Genomic DNA, 21,756 nt, shown 5'->3' with positions numbered 1-21,756 from the left:
ACTCCATCTTGTACGTTGAAAATGAATTACTTTTTACAATTTGTACTTTAAACTTTACCAACGTGTCATAAAATACCGAACAATAAGGATATAAATAACAATATCGACGTTCAAACCGCTGCAGCTCAAACGTTGTCCACAAAAAGAGCCTGTCAACCATACACCACAAATAATTTGTTTTTAAATCTTATAGCACTGCGCAAAAACGTGTTTTACATTAACCTTTAGTATTTTGGAGCACGTACATATATATATGACGAGTGTCGTGATATTGTCTAATACATTCTGCGAATCTCTTTGCTCCTAAGAGAGTTGGTAATCTACGAGGAAAGGTCTGCGAAATAACGTGTAACCTCGACGATGCGTGTCTTGGATTAATAGAGGTGATAAATTGCTTAAAGATACTGGAGACAAAATTATTCTTTTTTCTTGTAAAAGAAAATATGTGTTGACTAAAACAGAACCTAGACATCCATTAAAATATTTCCAAACGATCCTATATGTACATGAGTCAGCATAAATTTATAAGTGACTTTGTCAGGTCTTGTCGACGACATTGGCGCCAGATTAAAGCAAAAAATGTGAATGATTGACGTACGATCCCACTGTGGTAATTTAATTTAATGAATGTTGAATTATGTAAACAGGTGTACCACACAGGTTGTAACCTTCCATTATATACTGTGAGTGGCGTTCAGTTTTAACTATCTCCTAAAACAGGATCTCTAGCAGTAATTTTCGTAGCTGATTTTGAATTTCTCAAGAAAATCATTCGTTATTTGTGTCATAAGGTCTGTGCACCCGTCAAGTTGTTACGTGTAGCAGCTGAACGTCGGCGCCATAAGCACCTTCGACTCCGCACATAACTATCTACTTGTCTCAATTTTAAAATAATACTTTAATGTAAAACAAAACGTCTCCATCCATGATTGATTACCGAGACATGTTTGGTTCAGTTCGATGCGCACGAGAAGAACCGCCATCGATACGAAATCGAAACTGAGGTTCAAGGTGGCATTGTAGACAGATCGATTTATAGCAACTGACATTCCGATTTATAAATCTAGACAGTGAGATTATATTACAACAAAAAAGGCGATGTCGAATCCATAACTAGCGCGGTGTTTACGCGTTGACAAATGTGCTGAAGCTGATAGTATACGGAAGTCACGTAGGTGTGCAGGTCACACCTGTCCAGCAGTTTCGCTACGGTCGTCTGACAACAATGCCAGTCATAATTGAGCAATTCCGACGCGAAGAGCACATCTCCGTTAAGGCTGAGATACAGGAATCCATCAATTTCACGTTGAAATTTACAACTGGGCTATGTATAGTCTGGTAAACCACAATTTTTTTTCTGCTAGAAACTGCAGAAAAATTTGCTTTTTTGCAAAGTTCGATTAGAAGACGAAGTATACTAACAACTCTAACAACGTATTTTCAATAATGATGATAAGGTGTGCAAATGTCAAATTTATATAGTTTCAGTAGCCATTTAAAAAAGTGGCCTTCGATTCGAAACGCTAGCATCAAGTAAAATTCTTATCGCATCACGCGGTTTTAATGTTTTAACAGCCAATAATAGCAGCATTGACACAATCGTTAGGTATTGTGCGACAACATGACGTGTCTCACGCTATGAAACAGAAAACCATAAATAAGAAATATTACGCAACCAGATACTAACACAGAAAAGTACATAATAAATAGTATTATGTTACAAAACAAGAGAATCAAACACATTTAAACTTCAATGTTCCAAGGAAAAGTTAAATAATGAACAGCACGAAGAGGATGCAAGACGGAAAAATTTTCGGTTTAAAAGTGCCAATATTTATAATATTTTTCGTGTCATCATGGATTCTTCTTCTTATTCCCATAGGGGTGCACAAAAGAAGCCTCCCCGACCGACGTACATACCATTCCTATCTTGTACATCTAGTGCACACTGTGCAACGACAATTTGGCCTTCGAAGCGAAAAGGGGCACAAGTAAAATTTTTGTAAAAACCGAGTTATACAACAAATTCAGCCGTCAGAACAAAAAAGAGCACAACTAACAATTTTCAAAATTGAGTTACATACATTATTCTGAATCCTGAAAACAAAGGCTGTCTACCTAATTTTCTGCAGAAACTTATCTCAATTATTGTTGGATACATAGGCAAAAGGCACAACTGACATTGATAATCAGATTTTTACCAACATTTGAAGTTTACATAAGAACATCGTAAAGGAACTGAATATTTATTTTGCAAAATTAGGAAACGAACAGTATCTGAAAAGTTCATTATTCACAACCCGAACCCACACATTCGACACAGAAATTGCCAAGAATATAGAATTTACGAAGTTTTTCATGAAAGGTACATTTCAGCTCGTAAGAAGTACACAGAAGACGCTGACAACCCACACAAGCACACTGTTCCCCGACACCACATATTTTGCTGTTGACCTGGAAAAAGTAATAATGCTTTCCCGTGTGGAGGAGTTTAAAACTGTAATGTTTTGTTCGCGGATAATTGTTTTTAACCGAAGTTTTGTTCCTATAGGAGATAAACAGAGACACGTAGCGGGTCAAACCTTTCAGCTATTTGCACCGACGCTACTTCAGGGCGAAAAAATGAGTATAATAAGCAGTTGCTTCAGAGCTTTAGAATTTATAACTGATTATAGTTGCGGTATCTAGAAGTTGGACATTCATTCATGGTAGCAGATGAGTTTCACAGAGTCGAGCTATCCCTTAAAAAAATGAAACGAGTGTACGACTTTGCTGACTTTAGCAAAGCTGTATACTGGCTCAAAGACCAAAGTTAAAAATATAACATTACATGACTTTTTGAAATTGGAGACTGCTCATCAATATATAAGTCACAACATTCCCAACCTCGTGCCTATAGGACTAATATTTGTGAAGTTACTTTTCGAAGAGGATTTCAATCACTATCGTATAAAAACGATCACGGCACAGAAGAGCGATTTGAGTTACATTTTCTGAAACTTAAGAATATTAAAACTGGATAACCGCCTCCACGACAAAAAGCATGTTCTGAGAGGTGTGACATCAGAAAGGATGTCTGCAATACTGACTAAGCTCTGTGCACTCATGCCTGCTAATAGAAAAATGTTTTGGGAATTTTCACCTGTTAACGATGGTTTTTCTGACCTCAATCAATTTCATGAGTATCGGATCTTTAGACTTAGAAAATAAAAAAGGCTCATTATGATTTTATTTGTGTTGCTTATTATTAAAGTGATCTTTTATTATGATACTTTTTAAATTTAAAAGTTTGTGCCATGTTTCTACTCTGATAAGTTATCAGAGTAGAAACAGGACTAATATCTATTTTTTAGTGTAAGTCAAGTTTATTAAAAATACTTTTAATAAACATCTTTCGGTGTACACACATCGAAAGATTTTTAGCTTAAGCATACAATAACAATGTGATAAAAAATCGGATACTTAAATAATAAAAATTGCCACGGAAATTAGGTAGTGAACAATTAATAGTCCGAGAGTAGCCGTTAAGCTTTTATATACAATAATAATATTTCATATGTATTTTTTCTATTAAGTTAAAAGGGAAAATTAATATTTGCTTAAAAACGGGAAATTGAACTGCAATAAAATGTCTATACTAAAAAATTTATGTGTAACTACTTATTATGAAAAATAAATTTTAACTTTTCATTTTGTTAAAAAAACGAAGTAAAACTTTAAACACATCAACCGACTCCAAAAAAGGAGGTTCTCAATTTGACTGAATTTTTTTGTATGTATGATACGCGATAACTCCGGCCGGAAATTTTGATTCTTTTTTTGTTGGAAAAAAGATACCTGTACAGTACTGGTCCCATTTAAATTTAAAGAAAATATTCCACCTCTAAAGGTGGTAAACTAGGGGATGATTAAGGTTTCGCGCACTTTCCGGTAACCGATTTCAATAAAACTTGGCAAGTAGATGTAATTTCACGAGCTTTTGAAGTCGGTTTTTTTATTTACCTCCGAATTTTTAATTTGCTAGTTGTGCCCTTTTTCGATCCGATCGATGTCAGAATTATTGGATATCATACAGTGAGGAAAGTTAAACACACTAATATCAAAGGACTTTCATGTAGGTGAGGATAAGTGTATGCAATTAAATTGCAATAATTACTTCATAAACAACACTAAAAAGGCATAACTGACAAGAATTGTGCACTCTAGGTCTGTCATAAGTCAAGTATCAAAAATAACATTTAAGTTAGTTATGCCCTTTATATGCTGTAATAATATTTTTTATAAATTTTTTTACTAAGTTAATACAGAAAATAATGGCTTTTTTGAGTGGCTGATTTGCATAAAACATGTCTTATGTATATTTAACATAAATAAACCACTTAAGATCAGAAATACATTTTAATCACTCTTTTGATCGGATACGCTAGAAAATATTTAAAGTCATTGTTTTATCTTCGAATTTTGAATTTGCTGTGAAGTCTACAGTACGAATCTCGTGGCGACATTACCTATGGCTGTATCATCATTGTCAACCCATTATCCGTCCCACTGCTGGGTACAGGTCTCCTCTAAGGAGAAGGTTTATGCCATAGTCTGACACGTTGTCTTTTGTCATCCGAGGGCAGTATTTCGAAGGTAAACAATTCACATTCAAGTAAATTGATTATACTCGTAAATGGAATTTGAATTAAATAAAAATGAAACCTATGTCCTTTTTGGTATAGTGACATAGAAAATATTTCCTTTGAATGAAAACCGAACAAGGTCGGGCAGGATACAACACTGCGTAATGGCATGTGAAGTTGGAACCAAACAAGGTTAAGCTTTGCTCACTACATTAGTACTAACACTGCGTGATTAAGAATCGTAAGTGTAAGCAGAGGTCATGGTGAACATCTCACAGCAAAGGAGGGCTTAGATAACCGACATCAGGTTGCTATCATATGCAATGGTTAGAATTACTATTGAACGTGATTGCAACCCTACATTGTACAGCCTACAAAACAACCAATGTAAAATACAAATATCCATATTTAAAATATTTATAAAGCAATTTGGTAACGGTAACGGTGATAGCGCAGGTTTTCGGAGTTTGAAGGTCAGTTCGGGGGGAGCACAGCCCACGAGGGAGGCATACCTCAGCCAGTATGCGGTTTTAACTTAATAAATATATAAACGTTACGCAATACAAGAGATTGATAAACGAGTCTATAAGAAAGTAACAGGGGGTTTAGTTAAAAAGTTGAAGACAGCATTATCAAAGAAAAAATGTGTTATTGAAGTAAACAAATCCCACTAGCTCTATATAGCAGGATAAAAGACAAGCGAACATCCTTTGGATTTACAGGAAGACGGCTCTTGACAATTGCAGATGCACGATCCGATATAGCAAAAAGAGAAAACGAACCTGACGAATAACTTTTCACTGTACGTCCTTTTAAGGATAAGTGAAATCGTGACATTTTTAGAAGCGACTCTAAAGATGTTAGATAAATCTGAAGAAATTACTACCCAAATGGTTTTCATTTATGTAAAGACTGTTTATAAAGAACATTGAACATATGGATGAATTGAAATGAGTAACATAAATTAAATAGACCCCACAACTATGAGATCATCAAGTCAGGTTTCGAGGCATGCAAATTTAAATTTAATAAGCAAACTCATACTTGTTTGTTATTGTGATAACAGGACAGGTCAAAAGTGTATTTAAAAATGAAATTATTTAATTAAACTATGATTTAACTGTGTTAAAGTTTCATTATGTTCACTAAGCTGTGCAAGCACAGTCACCCGACTGTGATCATTGTTTTTTAAATGGAAAATTTACTAGAGAGACTTTCCAGCTATCACGTTACATGATTTATTTCAAGGTCTTTCTTAATACATTATTACATAATATGCAACGACGAAGGAACCCAATTTTTCAAAGATCGCAGATGGTACAGAATTATTTTGTAAGAGAAGTAAGACGCAATTCTTTATCGTTGACTGTGTGGACTTAAGGCGTACAGAAGATCATGACACTGTCTTGAGTTTATGGCTGTTTTTTAGTTTCGTTTTCCTCAAGTTAATGGTCATAATAGCTACAAAACGCAATTAATCGAGTTCTTCAAATTGATTGGATTTTAAAATTTAAATTTCTTACAAAGTTCGAAGTATACATACTGACATTTCCAGATCTACTTTCGCCTTATAATCAGAACCGTAAAAACTGCTCAGGATTATTGATTACCGTTTATTCATTAGGACGGAATTTAAAGACGACGAGGACTTATTTAGTACGTAGCCATGAATATTACAACATCCTACACAGAGCACAGTAACCGGGTGCTAGAACTCGCTATCCATTAACACAGCTTGTTAACGATACGTTAACTAGAATATTTAGAGCTTAACTAAGACTAAGACTCACAAAATCCTGCACACACACTAATTTTGCAAGATGTCAAAATATTTTAGCGTCTCATAACACAGTTAATAAATTGTTTATTTAGAGTTTACGAGAGAAAAACAAAGCTGAAAGTAGAACTAAGTAACTTGACAACAAGGCAACTAACTCAGTATCATGGCATGATTCGTGTTATCTGTTGTTATGATTTCATTGTTATTGTAATCTAATAGCGCCAAATGATTGCCAAATTATCAGGTAACATTCCTTGGCTTGAAAATGTATATGTACATATACGATTTTTACGTTGACTTAACACTTGACTTGCAAGTGAGTGATTATGTTGCAAGGAATTTATTTTAAGAAGAAATAAATAATAAAATTGAATGCTACGTAAAATTGAATTTCGTAACAGAAAAATACCTTGTAAAGCTAGTTTACGTTTAATAGATATTTGTGAAACGGTCCGGATGTAAGATGGGGGAGTACTCACCGGAAAAGCTAATTTTCGTTTCGACTGGCATCTTAAGCGAGCTTTTCGGAAATTGGTCAGCAGATTAGTTTAATATTGCAGTCAGCTCTCCTAGCTGGAGTAAAATAGGCTTCAACCCCCTCGGGTACTTTAGTTTGTGTATATTCGCGTTGTGGATGTGCGTGGCGTGCGCGCGCGGTCTGTTCGATCGCCAAATGTGCACTGCCGCCTGCCTGCCGGCGTCAGCCCGCACCGCCCCTCGCTCTATCAGCCGCGCTGTTTTGTTTTCCCGGCGACCCCGCCCGCGCCTGCCTGGGGGTGGCTCTTCGTAATTTAACAATGTACTTAAACTATTTAATTTGCAATTGGACTTTTACACGTAGCCATATTTACCGATTAATACATTGACTTACAATTATATGGACGTCGGGTCCGCGCTAAAATGTGTCCGAACTTATAGGGCGTTAAAATCGTATACAGAGCGTCATTCAGGCTTTAGTCTTCGTTTGTTCGACTGACAGCGAAGCAAGCAAAATTAGACAGTACTGCGATGACATTACAATTTAAATTCAACGTTTTAGCTTTTTCATATTCCTTTACATGTCACTACGTTTAAATAGGTTGACTTGGGACATTTTTTTCGTGGTTTGTGTATTAGACCCGTCGTCCATTTATTTTTAAGTCAATGGATAATACGATGGAATCAACTTATTATTTTTCTTCGAATTATGTGCCAATTTGCTCATACTGCCGACTGTAAAGGCCATACAATGTTATCTTTGTTTCAAAAATAACAATATTATTAGCCGACTTGAAAAAAGGAGGAGGTTCTCAATTCGACTGTATGTTTTTTTTGTATGTTATATGTTACGATATATGATTCATTTGTGAACCGATTTTGATGATTATTCTTTTGTTGGAAAGATGGTACCTCAGTAGTGGTCCCATTTAAATTTGAAGAAAATATTCCATATGTAAGGGTGGCAAACTAGGGGATGAATCCGGTTTCGCACACTTTGCGGTAACTGATTGCAATAAAACTTGGCAAATAGATGTAATTCCACGTACTTTTGAGGTCGGTTTTTTAGTAATCTGTATTCTATACCTAAAACATTTCATATTATTTAAATGTAAGCAATATAAATGCAGTTTAATACGTATTCACTAAACTGCAAAGTAGACTCCAAATAGTTCTAGAAAAAGATAATGGTATGTAGCAATTTGACAACAGCTACAGAAGAGAGGTACGTGTGTTGCCAGTTATCTTATCAAACGCAAAGATAACGAGCGCATGCCACAAATTCTTGTCTCTACGGTGAAGGACTGAAAATGTTCTGTTCACTATTGTTTGCTCATTTTGAAGTGGCATTGTACAGAGTAACCTCATCTATTGAGTAGGGTCAATAGTAATAAACTAGCTACACATAGACGGCATCAAAATGCGACCTAAATCCCCGTCTTTATGGTATCGTGACAGTGTAGCCGGTGACGGCTAAACGAGCCACGATTTCTAGCGGGTCAAAGAAAGCGAGTGGCTAAGGTCGCTTAATGAAAAGAACAAGTGAATCAACCGCATCCTGCTTGCCACACGCGTGTTTCAGAGGAGCTTGAGGTCGCGCTTGTGGTTGATCGGACACCTTTAACACTTATCTCTCTCCTTTCACTTGATATTTTACACAACACAAGTGACCTAACAAAAGCTAGTTTGTAACAGGAAAGTAACTTGGACATAGCTGAAGTAACAAATTAATCTAGCATTAGAGCAATCAGAGCTTATGCAACATAGGTAGCGTACAATAAAGTTCATCGTCCTTTCACTTGAGGTTTTAAACTCCGCACTGTATCTTTGAAGGTTTGCCTAAGTGTGCACATTATGCTTTATTCAGGTATGTTTGTGATTATTAAACTATTTTATAAGCGATAGTGTTTTTTTAACGGCGTCAAAAATGTCAGCCACATCTAGTAAATCAGATGCAGTTTACACGTATTTTTTTGTATTATGTTACGCGATAACTCCGGCTGGAAATTTTGATGATCTTTTTTGTTGGAAAGAGGATACCTCCGTATTGGTTGGTCCATTTAAATTTGAAGAAAATACTCCACCTCTAAGGGTGACAAACAAAGAAATTATTAAGGTTTCGCGCACTTTCCGGTAACCGATTTCAATAAAACTTGGAAAATAGATGTAATTCCACAAGTTTTTGAAGTCGGTTTTTTTATTTACCTCCGAATTTAAAATTTATAGGTTGTGCCCTTCTTCGTTCCGACTGACGTCAGAATTATTGGATATTATACAGTGGGGAAAGTTAAACACACTAATATCAAAGGATTTTGATATTGGTGAGGATAAGTCCCCGTATTATGTAGTTAAATTACAATAATTGCTTCATAAACAACACTAAAAAAGGCATAACTGACTAGAATTGTGCACTCTAGTTTTATCATAAGTTAAGTATTAAAAGTAACATTTAGTTAGTTATGCCCCTTATATGCAGTAATAGCATATTTTTTTAAATTTTTCTACTAAGATAAAAGAGAAAATAATGGCTTTTTTTAATTGGCTGGTTTGCATAAAAAATGTTAATAAGTTTTATTTTACTACTACTTAAGATCAGAAATATATTTTAACCATTTTTTTAGCGGATACCCGAGAAGACATTTAAACTCATTATTTTATCTCCAAATTTTGAATTAGCTGTGAAGTCTACAGTACGAATCTCTGTGGCGGCATTACCGGCTGTATCATCATTGTCAAAGTATTGTCCATACCACTGCTGGGTACAGGTCTCCTCTAAGGAGAGGGTTTATGCCGCAGTCTGACACGTTGTCTTTTTTCATCCGAGGGCAGTATTTCGAAGGTAAACGATGGACATCAAGTAAATTGATTATACTCGTAAATGGCATATGAATTAATTATCATATTATAACCAAATCGGTTCGCAAATGCTGTGTGAACCGATTTGGTTGATTATTTTTTGTTGGAAAGAGGGTAGTGGTGCCTTTAAATTTGAAGAAAATATTCCAATATTCCACCTCTAAGGGTGGCAAACTAGGGGATGAATCCGGTTTCGCGCAATTCCCGGTAACCGATTTCAATAAAACTTGGCAAATTGGTGTAATTCCAAAGCTTTGGGGTCGGTTTTTTTAGTACTACGTAATGAGATTATTATAACTTTGTATTTCATTAGTTAACTCTAATCTCTCATAATGTAACTCTCATAGTGTAAAAAACTCCAACAATGTTTAGTGATGGATATACCTGTAATGATTTGGTAATTTTTATGTTGAACAAGTAGCAGTAGAGCCCCTTGTGAAAGAGATCACGGATGTATTGCCACCTCACCTAAGTATTCTGCCGCCAAGCGGTAATGTGATCATTACTGCGTTGTAGTATTGAATAAAATTGAATTGAATAAATTTGAAGTACAGGTGCTGGTGAAATTAGTCATGGGGCTTGTCAACGTATGTCTCGGGATGACAGGCGCAGCGGCAGTGCCCCTCAGATCTTTGCAATTAAAATCTCTGAGTGTCATTGTATCTGCTATGGACAGGCGCTTACCATCAGGCGCACTAACAAATCGAATTCAATAGATTTTGCGGGATTCGCTTGGTAAATTTAAATGTTATCATTTACAATTATTTGAATCGACATACGGCGTAGGGTTAATAGTCAATAGTGATCGAGTGTAGGATTTACCAAATAACTGGTTTGTATCTTCGTGATATTATTACATTTTACTTTTTAAGCGGACTGTTTCACGAGATGCCTTGATGCAATACGCAATGGGCTCATTCAGATCGCTTATTTGTTTAGGCGGTATCGTCAAGAGTCACGACTTGTACTAAGTATCTTACTATTGGTACCGAATGTTTATTTAATGAACGACAGGACACGTTTTCGTAAGACCTGTTTTGTCCCAAAGTGTTATTCTGCGAAACAAAACTATATTGTTGGAGACTTAATATACTAGTTTATTATACTTGAAAAAGATTATGGTTTAAAAAAGCTGTGATGTTGTATTCTAACTATACCATTTATATCCGATTGTATTGCATACCGGACATATACGAGTACTTGTATGTAGTAATATAAAACATGTCCTAATTTATTAGCGGACATCGTTTTCATCGAAAAAAACAGCTGTAAATAATATTAATTACCTCGTTATTAGTCGTTCGTCGTTATTAGTAGGTCCCCATAGAAAAAAGTTGGTTGGTTTCATGCACTGTACATGGCCTTAAAAAGATTTCAGCTACCAAATTTTCAATCGTAAAAAAGCATATAATCCAAATATTGAAATAAATGGCATAATGCAGTAATCAACTTACATAATGCTAGTGTTGATTTATTAGCCGCGGGCAGTGACCACTAGATCACGATCGTGTCGTTCGATAGCGCCCCTGTGCAGCTCGGGTTTACAGCGGAAAGCACGTACTATTGCGAATCGTGCTCATTGCTTATCGAGGAACAATTTAAATAAGGAATTCATGGAAATTCGCCGCCATCAACCATATAAAACGCGTGCAGGTATAAACAAAACCATACCACAAAATAAACATAAAGTCAGCAAAAATCCTTTATGAACAATGGAAGACAGGATTAACAAGTAATTGTTTTAAAGGATTTGCACGTCTGCTACGACTTGACAAGAGTGTCGGGTTCGACGTATCGAGTAATCGGCTTTACGTTTTCAGGTTTCGTTTAAAGCCTTAGCTTATTAGCACACGTCAAGTATTATTTCACAAAACCGTCTGGAAAATCACAGTATCATATTACTGTGACTTTAGTGTTTGTTTTGGCTGTAGAGCGCCGAGGTGTGACTGCCGCCAACTTCGCCGCTGCCTGTCATTGATATCCAACTTGTGAGCACGTACAAAAAAAGGTCAAAACAACATAGAACGCAATAGGAACCCGCAATAATCGACAAACGTTCGAAAATATCACAAACAATGCCAGAAATGTGTACATAATTTTCCGACATTAGCAAGCATAGAAAAGTCAATATAGTCGTTTTTAGAGTGAATACCTGTATATGATTTCACAGAGAAAAAAGTATGGTAAGTAAAATATCGTAAACACATGTTGTTTGTATAGTCTGTTCCAAACCATTTTGAACAAAAAGTAAACAAACCTGTTTGGTTAAAATTGTAAAGCAATTACTCAATAAGTAACAATCGAATAAGTAACACTTTCACGAATATTTCGAAGATTTCGGCTTGATCGTCACTTTTTCCAACAATATTCATTTGAATAGCATCGTAAAATCGTATTTGAAAAATGGTAGTCCAAAAGTGAGGTTATTATTCATCTATACTTCTATGACTTGCCTGTGGTTGCATAGTACTGTTCGAAAAAAACATTCGGTTCAATCAATTAAAGTTTAGTAATTGATTATTACATCGAACATTTCAATCGCAATCGAACGAGTACCTGAGTGTAAGGATTTGAAGGAGGATTTGAATTGATATTTTAAATATGCTTATATAGGTTATGTAAGGAAAACCGCTAGTAGGTATAACTCAATTGAACAAATAGATTCATTCAATTCGATTAAAATCGATGTGTAGTTGTAGAGTTACAATTGGCCATCACTAAACCGTCTATGGTTGTTTGTTTACTTTTTGTTCAAAATGGATTGAAACGAAGTATAGTTAGCATTGCAATTAGTTTTAAAAATTATACCCCTTTCGAATGCAACGTTATTTTAACAATATATTTAAACAAGTTTTGCCTAACTAAAATTTGTAAAAACAAAATTCAAAAGAATGCGTTGTCTCTGTATGGAGTATTTCTACCAGTATCAACCAACATATAACTGATGTCAAACACCGTTGCGTAAATAAGTCTGCAGTCTGCGAGCATGTCATGGATAAATCTGCACATTCAAATAAGTACGGCAAATGTTGCTGAAGAGATGCTGTGAGAGGCCATTGAAATTAAAAAAAGCCTAATTAATTTCAACAGGGAAGATGGTTTCTCAGTATCACCAGATTGGGGTCCAGTAATTCCTTTGATGGAAAACCCTAAGCTGACATAAAACAGCATTACTAATGATTATGTTTTAATTTATTCTGATTTCCGTTATTAATTAATAATACACTGAATTTAATAAGAAATATACGCGATTTAGCTCTGAAAAAAAGTTTCATTTCCTATCCGTAGCTAAGGTTTTCACTGATTGTCTTTCAACATTGTGCAGAAAATATACGATATATGAAAAAATAGAGATGGTTAAAATGCATTCAGTTCTTTGACGGATGTTTAATGTATGTAAGGTATTGCATATCTCATAGAGATCTAAATCAATATAATTGATATGCGAGCCGCACACGAGGTTTTCCACACCTGCGCCGCAGCGGCGATGGCGGCAGACCGGAACACTTTCCAACAATGGTATCAACATACATACTCGAGTTTCAGGAATATCGGATCACCGTCAGTTTAAACCCAGTATTATTGAATGCTAGGTACGGAAGAGCAGGATGTGATCTGCTGAATTAAATTACATTGGATACTCATTAAACCTAATCACCAGCCAACCAGCCTCATGTATAAATAATAAAATAAATATTGGACAACATCATATACGTTGTTCTGATCCCAAAGTAAGCAACTAAAGCACTTGTGTTATGGAAATCGGAAACAACGACGGTACCGCAAATACCCAGATCCGAGACAATATGTGAACACTTTATTCTAACATAAAACAAATGATACGACAACTACAATTAGAAAAAATGTACTAATGCGTGTCTCCTAAAGAGATTTACTCCAACTAACCTATGAATAAATGAGAAGATATTTAGATGATTATTGAGTAACTAATTTATTGAAGTGCACCTTGACTTGAATAATAAAAATAACTTATTTCAAGTATCTGGTTCAAAAGAAGCAATTACAATACATAGGAATAGAATTGTGGACTTAATTCCGAGAATGGCAATGATGTCACATGTTATGTTATGAGACGGTCATACATTAATGCAATGCAACCTTGGACTAGTGTACGTATAAAGTATTTTCTTTGTTGGGATTTGTCAAGTTACATATATAACGACTTCGGTGGCCTAGCGGTTAACACTGTGGGCGCTATATGAGAAGGTACCGTGTACGATTCACAGTAGGACCAAATCCTGCCCTGGGTGTTTTGGTTAGAGCGCGGAGTGCATTTCGCTGCTCTGTAGGGCTACCTCGGCAAGGTGCGACTTACGCGAGAGCGACAATACGCGGATTCTCTATGCGAGAATAGCAGTATCTCGCTGTTGTAACCCTACTGGTACTCACAATACAGGAAATTCCCTAATTAAAGACCAGGTAACTTTTGTTTGACATAATACTGACGTTTATAAGTTTTACAGAAGTACGTAGAGAACTATCCACAAAACACTATACACGTATCTAAAAAAAGAAAATCACATTTAAAAATTTAACTGCTTCGTTATAGTAAAATTCATGATAAGGGGCCCTTGCCCCTTATCATGAATTTTCATGATAAGGGACAAAACTTTTCATGAACTACCACCCCTTGGTGGTAGTTGATTGGCACATTATTAAGGCTGAGATTTATAAAACAAATTTGACTTCAGCTAAGCAAAAATGGCAGTGTAAGCAAGTTTTCGTATTTACAAAACGAACTTTGACTAATTGAAGCAAGAAATTAAATTAAATTTTGAGTATATTTCGTAATTTCTTGCTTAAATCTAGGCAAAGGTTTTCGTTTTGTGAATACGAAAAACTTGCTTAGCGCACCATTTTTGTTTCGTCGAAGTTATAGTTTGTTTTATAAATCTCAGTTGAGGTTTTCGACGAATTTACACATTAGGTATTTTACAAGAGTATATGTGTTACTGTGACAACTAGTCCGTAACTAAATAAGCAATTGTATCCATTGATGCGATCGTGTCCTGTTGACATAATTTTAAGTGGGCACCGGGGACGATGTTTTGTGAATTAGATCACTAGAGAGTAAGTGTCGCGGACGGACGATTGACGGAATACGAAAATCGATCTTATCATTGACTGATTCTCAGAGTTACAATAGTTCTGTAAATGTTCCAAATCACAGAACTACGCAACCTGTGATTACGATTAATGACAATTGCATAACCGTTGCTGAATTACGTTACGTTATTTAGTCATTTTAAATACATAATCATATGTTACATTACTTGTACCGCCTATTGTAAACCATATTTTAAGTAAATAAGTTTCATTCATTCATTCATTACTACGCACTTTTGACCTAGTGTATATTTCTCGAAAGGTACAAAATGGATATTGGATAGGCGCACTGGCAATGTCCCTCGGAGGCACTGTAACTGTTATAGACAGGCGTCGTGGGCCCAAATTGATAATTCTTGGACATAGGAATAACTTTTGGAGTATCGAGCTAATGTTTTTATGTGGATAGATAATAACATTCCTAACAAATTTTATTCTTGTATAATTTCTTGAAAAGTTGATAGTTTCAGAGAGAAAAAATTATACATTTTATTTTTTGTCCTAAATATAAGAAAACGTAATGTGTGTAAAAATAAGTTATTTTTATTAGTGTACTTACAGTATAGTTCCAATCATTTTCTATGTAGAAAAAAATAATCCGTCTGCATGCACTTGTGGCTTTGTAAGTAAAGGTGCTGCTAATAATAGCTAACTCTTTTATGTACTTTTTTAACAACATAAATGAGCTTCGACTCAAAAAATAATTTTAGTGTAATTTTGAGAGTGTTAAACAATAACACGAAAGTTAAGTAGACACTTAGTATATTGCGTTAAAAAATAAATAACAAATCTAAAATTTTGACACCTTTTTACTCGTAAAGCCGCAAGTACCTGCAGATGGTTTATTTTTTTCTTGATAGAGAATGATTGGACCTATACTGTAAATAAACCACACACATTACATTTTCCTACATTTCGTGATAAAAAATAAAATATTTAATTCTCCAAACAAAAAAACCTAAAAATATTTTTTGCTCAGTAACAATCAGCTTTCCAAGAAATTACATGAGAATAAAAGTTAGGAATGTTATTATTTATCATATCATATCAAAAATCTGCTCAGTATTCCTAAAATTTTTCCCATGATTAAATAATAATTTAGCCTAAAATGGATACTTTTTATTGCCGGCATTTTTTAATTACCCTCAGATTAATTTATATTGGGGGTTGGGCTTTATGCACTGTTTGTAATAGATGACATCCATTGATCAGTCATTTGTTTTGTTACCCATGTAAGTGCTTAACAAGAGTCATCAAGTGAAACGTGAATTTCATGAGGCAGGTTTGGGTTGAGGTAGGTAGGTAGGTTTTCAAGAGTAAGAGACCACTGTGACGATGGCGGAATTCGAAAACTGGCCAGACCCGCTCGCAATCCTGGGTTCAGATATGTAGCGAGAACTACATATTAAACAGCCCTTTTCAGGGCTTCAACTAAGACAGCTATTGTCTTCATCACGACTATCTGTCGTACCTGTGTCGTGGAAGCCTTTTTTATCGTTGAACGAATGTCTTGTCTGTTCCCACTAAATGTGACGACAATTTATCGGTTCACGGCAGCCGTCTTGTCGTTAATACAGAATCGTTTGAAGCTGCGATTATCATTTGTCACATTTTTATCGTGACGTTTTATTTATCGTCTGACGACTGTCATTCTTCCCATTGTTACGACAGCCTGTCATCGTAATGTCATGAACGACAGTTAATCGTGTTGTACTATATGTGAACAACTTCATATAAATATACAAAACACGACACTTCAAACTGCACGACTATCTGTCGTCACAATATAACGGGAACGCGCCCTAACACAAAGAGTATCCTATTATTAGTAGCAGTAGGCTCCTTGTGAAAAGTTCGTCCAGGGAAATAATGGTTTATATAAGATATTTATATGTCACAAGAATACAAATTCACATAGCGAGAAATACCAGGTATCATAAAGTATTAGTAGTAGGCCATGCCACCTTATCTATTTCTCCCGCCAAGCAGTTATGTGAGTATTACTGCGTTCCGGTTTTGAAGGGTAAAGGTGCTGGTGAAATTACAGGCACATGAGAGTTGTCAACTTGTCTCAGTGTGACGGGCGCAGATCTTTGCGATTTAAAGCTCTGAGTGGCACTGCAATTGTACTTACCACGAGACGCACAACTTGTTCGTTCCGTCACTTGGTATTATAAAAATAATAATAATAATAATATACGTTGCTGAGAATCGAGACAATAAGGGATTCTTTCTTGCTGACGTTGTTTATACAGGGTATGCATTTAGATAGCGGAGATGTACATTGTTATTAGCATTGGGCTCAATAATTTAATTTAAATTTAATTAATTATTATATAAATACCACGCTGCGTTTTTTTACTACAATATCTTAAATATATCTTGTTCATTCGAATTCAACACGATTATCACCATGTTGTTGCTACTAAAAATTACCTAAACGAACCATCGTGCATGACTTTTAAATGTAATTGTTCATTATTTTCGTTACGACAATTAAATGCAGATTTTGTATAATGATATATTGTGAAGTGATACAATATTGCTGTTATGTAACAGTCGCAGTGAAAGTATCACCAACAGTTTGTTTATTATGCTAAACAATTGTTTAATGCGCGAAGTACTTGGATTGTCTTGGAGTTCTTGAAAAAGTAATTGCGTAATAAGTTATTTGATGTAACATGCGATATAGTTCTTATTTTATTTAGTAACTTATTTTTTACTTATCGAGGTTTTAGGTTTTCGTGATTGCTACAAATTGAAAAAGAAACTGTTTTTTAGGATCTAAATTGCATACTTTTGTTTTTTTCAAACAATCCTACGTTTCAGGCGGCTTACATAGTCACTGTTGATTCCGTTGCGAAACGTTGGTTTGTTTCAACAAAAAAAGGCAAATTTATATATAATAATAATAAATGTTTATTTGCTTTTAACATAAATATACAGAACTGTATACAAAATAATCAATTACAACATAAGGTCAAAGCAAAAATTGTACACTGCAATTTTTCTAAGCCTTTGCAGCCGAACTAGGGTTAGACCTGTATCTCAGCATACAGCGAAATATATAACTTTTATAGCAAAAATAGTTGGCCCTTTTGTTTGTTAGGATGAACAAGTCGTGCGCCCGCAGTAAGCGACACGCCTCATAGTGGGCCTAGAGGTGGGTGATAAATAACGTCACGATGAAAAAATCACGATGATCCGTCGTCAAACAGTATCACCGTGACTCGTTCCAAAGGAACGACGTTCCAAAGTCACATAGGTGTTCCTCCGTTCCAATAGCTATCCCCGTCACTCACATCATGACATACGTATTTGATACAATGCGCGATCTCCGTTCCGTGGTGACTGAGCGCGCCACTCGTTGTAGTTCTTTTCAAATCGGGCCATTTCGGCGATAGGAGTGATCGAAATGGATGATTTTCTTGCTCACTCACAAGTGTCGTAGGTGTTTATTACTACTAGAAAAGGCGGGTGAAAAAATCTGCAGCAGTTATTATAAACCTATTTATGAACAAAGTAAAATATTTTTGTATATTTGTTTTATTATAGGAAGAGTTGGTATTTTATATTTATGTATAATCTACTTTGTGTATTCTACTAGAAATATAATTACATTACACTTTATGTCTATTTTTAACAATCCGAAGATTCGCATTAAATAAGTAACAAACAAAATCACATTAAATACAGAATCAACTTTTTGAATGGAATTGAAACTTATTACAAAGGGAGTAAAAACTTCAAGCAAAATCATTCTATAAAAAACGGCTATAAGTATTAGAAAGAAGCCGCTGGCTAAAACCGTATATCGTGATGTAAGTTATAGGCGTGACAAGGTCACGGAAGTAACAGTCGTGACAAAATCACGATGATTTATCACTGTGATTTTTTTGGAACCAGAACGACAGTCACGGCGATAGAAATGTAACGCTATTCCCCATGTCTAAGTGGGCCCAAATTGATAATTCTTGGTGACATAGGAATAATTTGTGGAGTATCGAGCTAATTTTTTTTATATGATAGATAATAACATTCCTAACAACTTTTATTCTTGAAAAGTTTATAGTTTCGAAAAAAGAAATTTTTTTTTGTATGGAGAAATATACATTTAATTTTTTATCTCAAAATATACGAAAATGTAACATGCGTGGGTTACTTACGTGTAGTTCCAATCATTCTCTATCAAGAAAAAAATAAAGTATAGGTCCAATACTGTAAATAAACCACACACATTACATTTTCCTACATTTCGAGATAAAAATTAAAATGTTTATTTCTCCAAACTAAAAAAACTAAAAATTTTTTTCTATGAAACAATCGCCTTTTTGAGAAATTACATAAGAATATAAGTTATCAGGAATGTTATTACTTATCATATGAAAAAAATCAGCTCAGTATTCCTAAAATTGTTCCCATGATTAAATGATAATTTAGCCCAAAATTTATACTTTTTATTTCCGGCATTTTTTAATTACCTTCAAATTCATTTATACTGGGCGTTGGGGTTTATGCACTGTTTGTAATGGATGACATTTGTTGATAAGTCATTTGTTTTGTAACCCATGTAAGTGCATAACAAGAGTCATCAAGTGAAACGTGAATCTCATGAAGTAAGTAGTTTAATTATTGTAAAAATGAAGATTCAGTCGGACGTCGCTACACACTGTCCACTATTTTTAAAGCTAACTCCAAACATTAGATCAATAACGACACTCAATACTATAAATGCTCACTTTAATTATTTTTAGTAATTTTGAGTTATGCATCCTGGCCTTGTTCACAAAATATTTAAATAAATCGGCCTGGTTGTATACTAAATAATTATGTATTCAATAGGAAATGAAACTATTTTTCCGGATATAAATCGCGTACATTTCCTATGTGTAACAATCGCGAAAACCTAAGAATTCGATATGTATTCAATGTTATATATTAAGTTGCTTAAAGTATGTAATGGTACAAATGAACTGAATCGCTCGTGTCACAAATCCAAAACTTTGATCAAATTATAACCCACAACGAGGCTGTTATATATTTCTGAGAAAGAAAGTTTTAAGTAACATTGCCTTGTAAAGAAAAATTAGTGTATACTACTGAATCGTGCGTTTTTCAATTTGTAATTTAGAAAATATTGTAGCCCTGAAAACAGGCTGTTTTAGTTGTAGCCCAACGACAAAAGCTGTCTTAGTTGAAGCCCTGAAAAGGGTTGTTTTGTATGTAGTTCTCGCTACATATCTGAACCCAGGATTGCGAGCGGGTCTGGCAAATTTTCGAATTCCGCCATCGTCACAGTGGTCTCTTGCACTTGAAAACCTACCTGGTTACCTCAACCCAAAACTACCTCATGAGATTCACGTTTCACTTGATGACTCTTGTTAAGCACTTACATGGGTAACAAAACAAATGACTCATCAACGAATGTCATCCATTACAAACAGTGCATAAAGCCTTACAACCCAGCATAAATTAATCCGAAGGCAATTAAAAATGCCGGAAATAAAAAGTATACATTTTAGGCTAAATTATTATTTAATCATGGGAACAATTTTAGGAATACAGAACTGATTTTTTTTCATATGATAAATAATAACATTTCTGATAACTTTTATTCTTATGTAATTTCTTGAATTAGTTTTTTTTTGTTTGGAGAAATAAACATTTTATTTTTTATCTCGAAATGTAGGAAAATGTGTGGTTTATTTACAGTATAGGTCCAATCATTATTTATCAAGAAAAAAAGAATCCATCTGCTGGCACTTACGGCTTTACGAGTGAAAAGGTGTCAAAATTTTAGATTTGTTATTTATTTTTTAACACAATATACTAGTTTCTACTTAACTTTCGTGTTATTGTTATAACACTGTCTAAATTACACTAAAATTTATTTTTCTTTATTCGAAGCTCATGTATTTTGTTAAAAAATAAATGACAAATCTAAAATTTTGACACCTTTTTATTCGTACCTGTACATGGCTTATTTTTTTCTATTTCATTCCTAATATTACTCATTAGACAGTTTGTTTCGTACGGATGTCGGACGGAGATCGAGAGTAGACCCCCAGGGCAGTGCCCGGGACGTAGACGGGCCGTGCTAGTATGAAGCTGTATGAAGTCCGGACCCGTCCCGGCGCTGGTCCGGACACGGACTTATTGTGTGAACGAGTTCATGCGAAATATACGCAGCGAATTTTTTTGAGCCCTTGAGACAGTGCACGGCCTGTCCACGTCTGTCCCGGGCACCGCCCTGATGTGCGTTATTCAGTGTACGTCAAAAACTCTTTTGAATATTACTATATACTACGTTACAATTTCACCTCAGGACGCGTTCCCATTGTGTCGTATTTATTTCATATGTATTTTATTCCAAATCGTATAAGGTACGATACTACGGTATCTAATTGACATTTCGTGAAAAGATCATGCGAAACTAAAACGTTCGATTGTAGAATGTTCGCGGTGAAGGTCGACCAGTTGTAGTTATAGGTTCGGGTTTAGCATTTGAATTCAATGCAATTCTGCAAACCATTGGTGGGCTGCACACGCAACCATTATCAATGAAGTCGAGTGCATTATGCACTAACATAAAGTAATTCATCTAATGTTAACACGATTAAAACTAACTTAATACAAACTATTTATATTAAGTACCTATTTTTTTCTTTTTTTTATGATATCAAGTGTTGGGGCGAACAAGTTGTGCGCTTGGTGGTAAGCGACACACGCACCCATAGCAGTAGTGTCACTCAGAGCTTGAAATCACAAAGTTCTAAGGCGAAATTAGGTGGAAATTACGTATGTTCCTAATAGCGGCCGTACAACCGCAAACAAGCGAACGCTCGTACTAGATGAACTCTTCAACATGAGAATATACTTAAGTCCCTGCGG

At 35.1% G+C, this 21,756-nt stretch overlaps 1 protein-coding gene across 8 annotated transcripts in view; it reads right to left on the bottom strand.

The window, feature by feature from the left end:
• LOC113237515 (CAP-Gly domain-containing linker protein 1) overlaps nt 1–21,756 on the bottom strand; it is a 56,193-nt gene that overhangs the window by 29,544 nt on the left and 4,893 nt on the right. For 3 of the 8 annotated variants that reach the window (XM_026474023.1, XM_026474025.1, XM_026474027.1), the window contains exon 1: nt 6,885–7,069. The exons of the other annotated variants lie outside the window; for them this stretch is intronic. In XM_026474023.1, coding sequence (XP_026329808.1) covers nt 6,885–6,915 — 31 coding nt within the window. In that variant the 5' untranslated portion in view covers nt 6,916–7,069. Of the gene's footprint in view, nt 1–6,884; nt 7,070–21,756 lie in introns of those variants that run through there. 8 annotated transcript variants of the gene reach the window in all.

This window comes from Hyposmocoma kahamanoa, unplaced genomic scaffold (genome assembly GCF_003589595.1).
Source record: "Hyposmocoma kahamanoa isolate Upper Pololo Valley unplaced genomic scaffold, ASM358959v1 93, whole genome shotgun sequence".
NCBI classification, from domain to species: Eukaryota; Metazoa; Arthropoda; class Insecta; order Lepidoptera; family Cosmopterigidae; genus Hyposmocoma; species Hyposmocoma kahamanoa.
The sequence above is the reverse complement of the archived record's forward strand: the minus strand, read 5'-3'. Positions and strand labels throughout refer to the sequence as shown.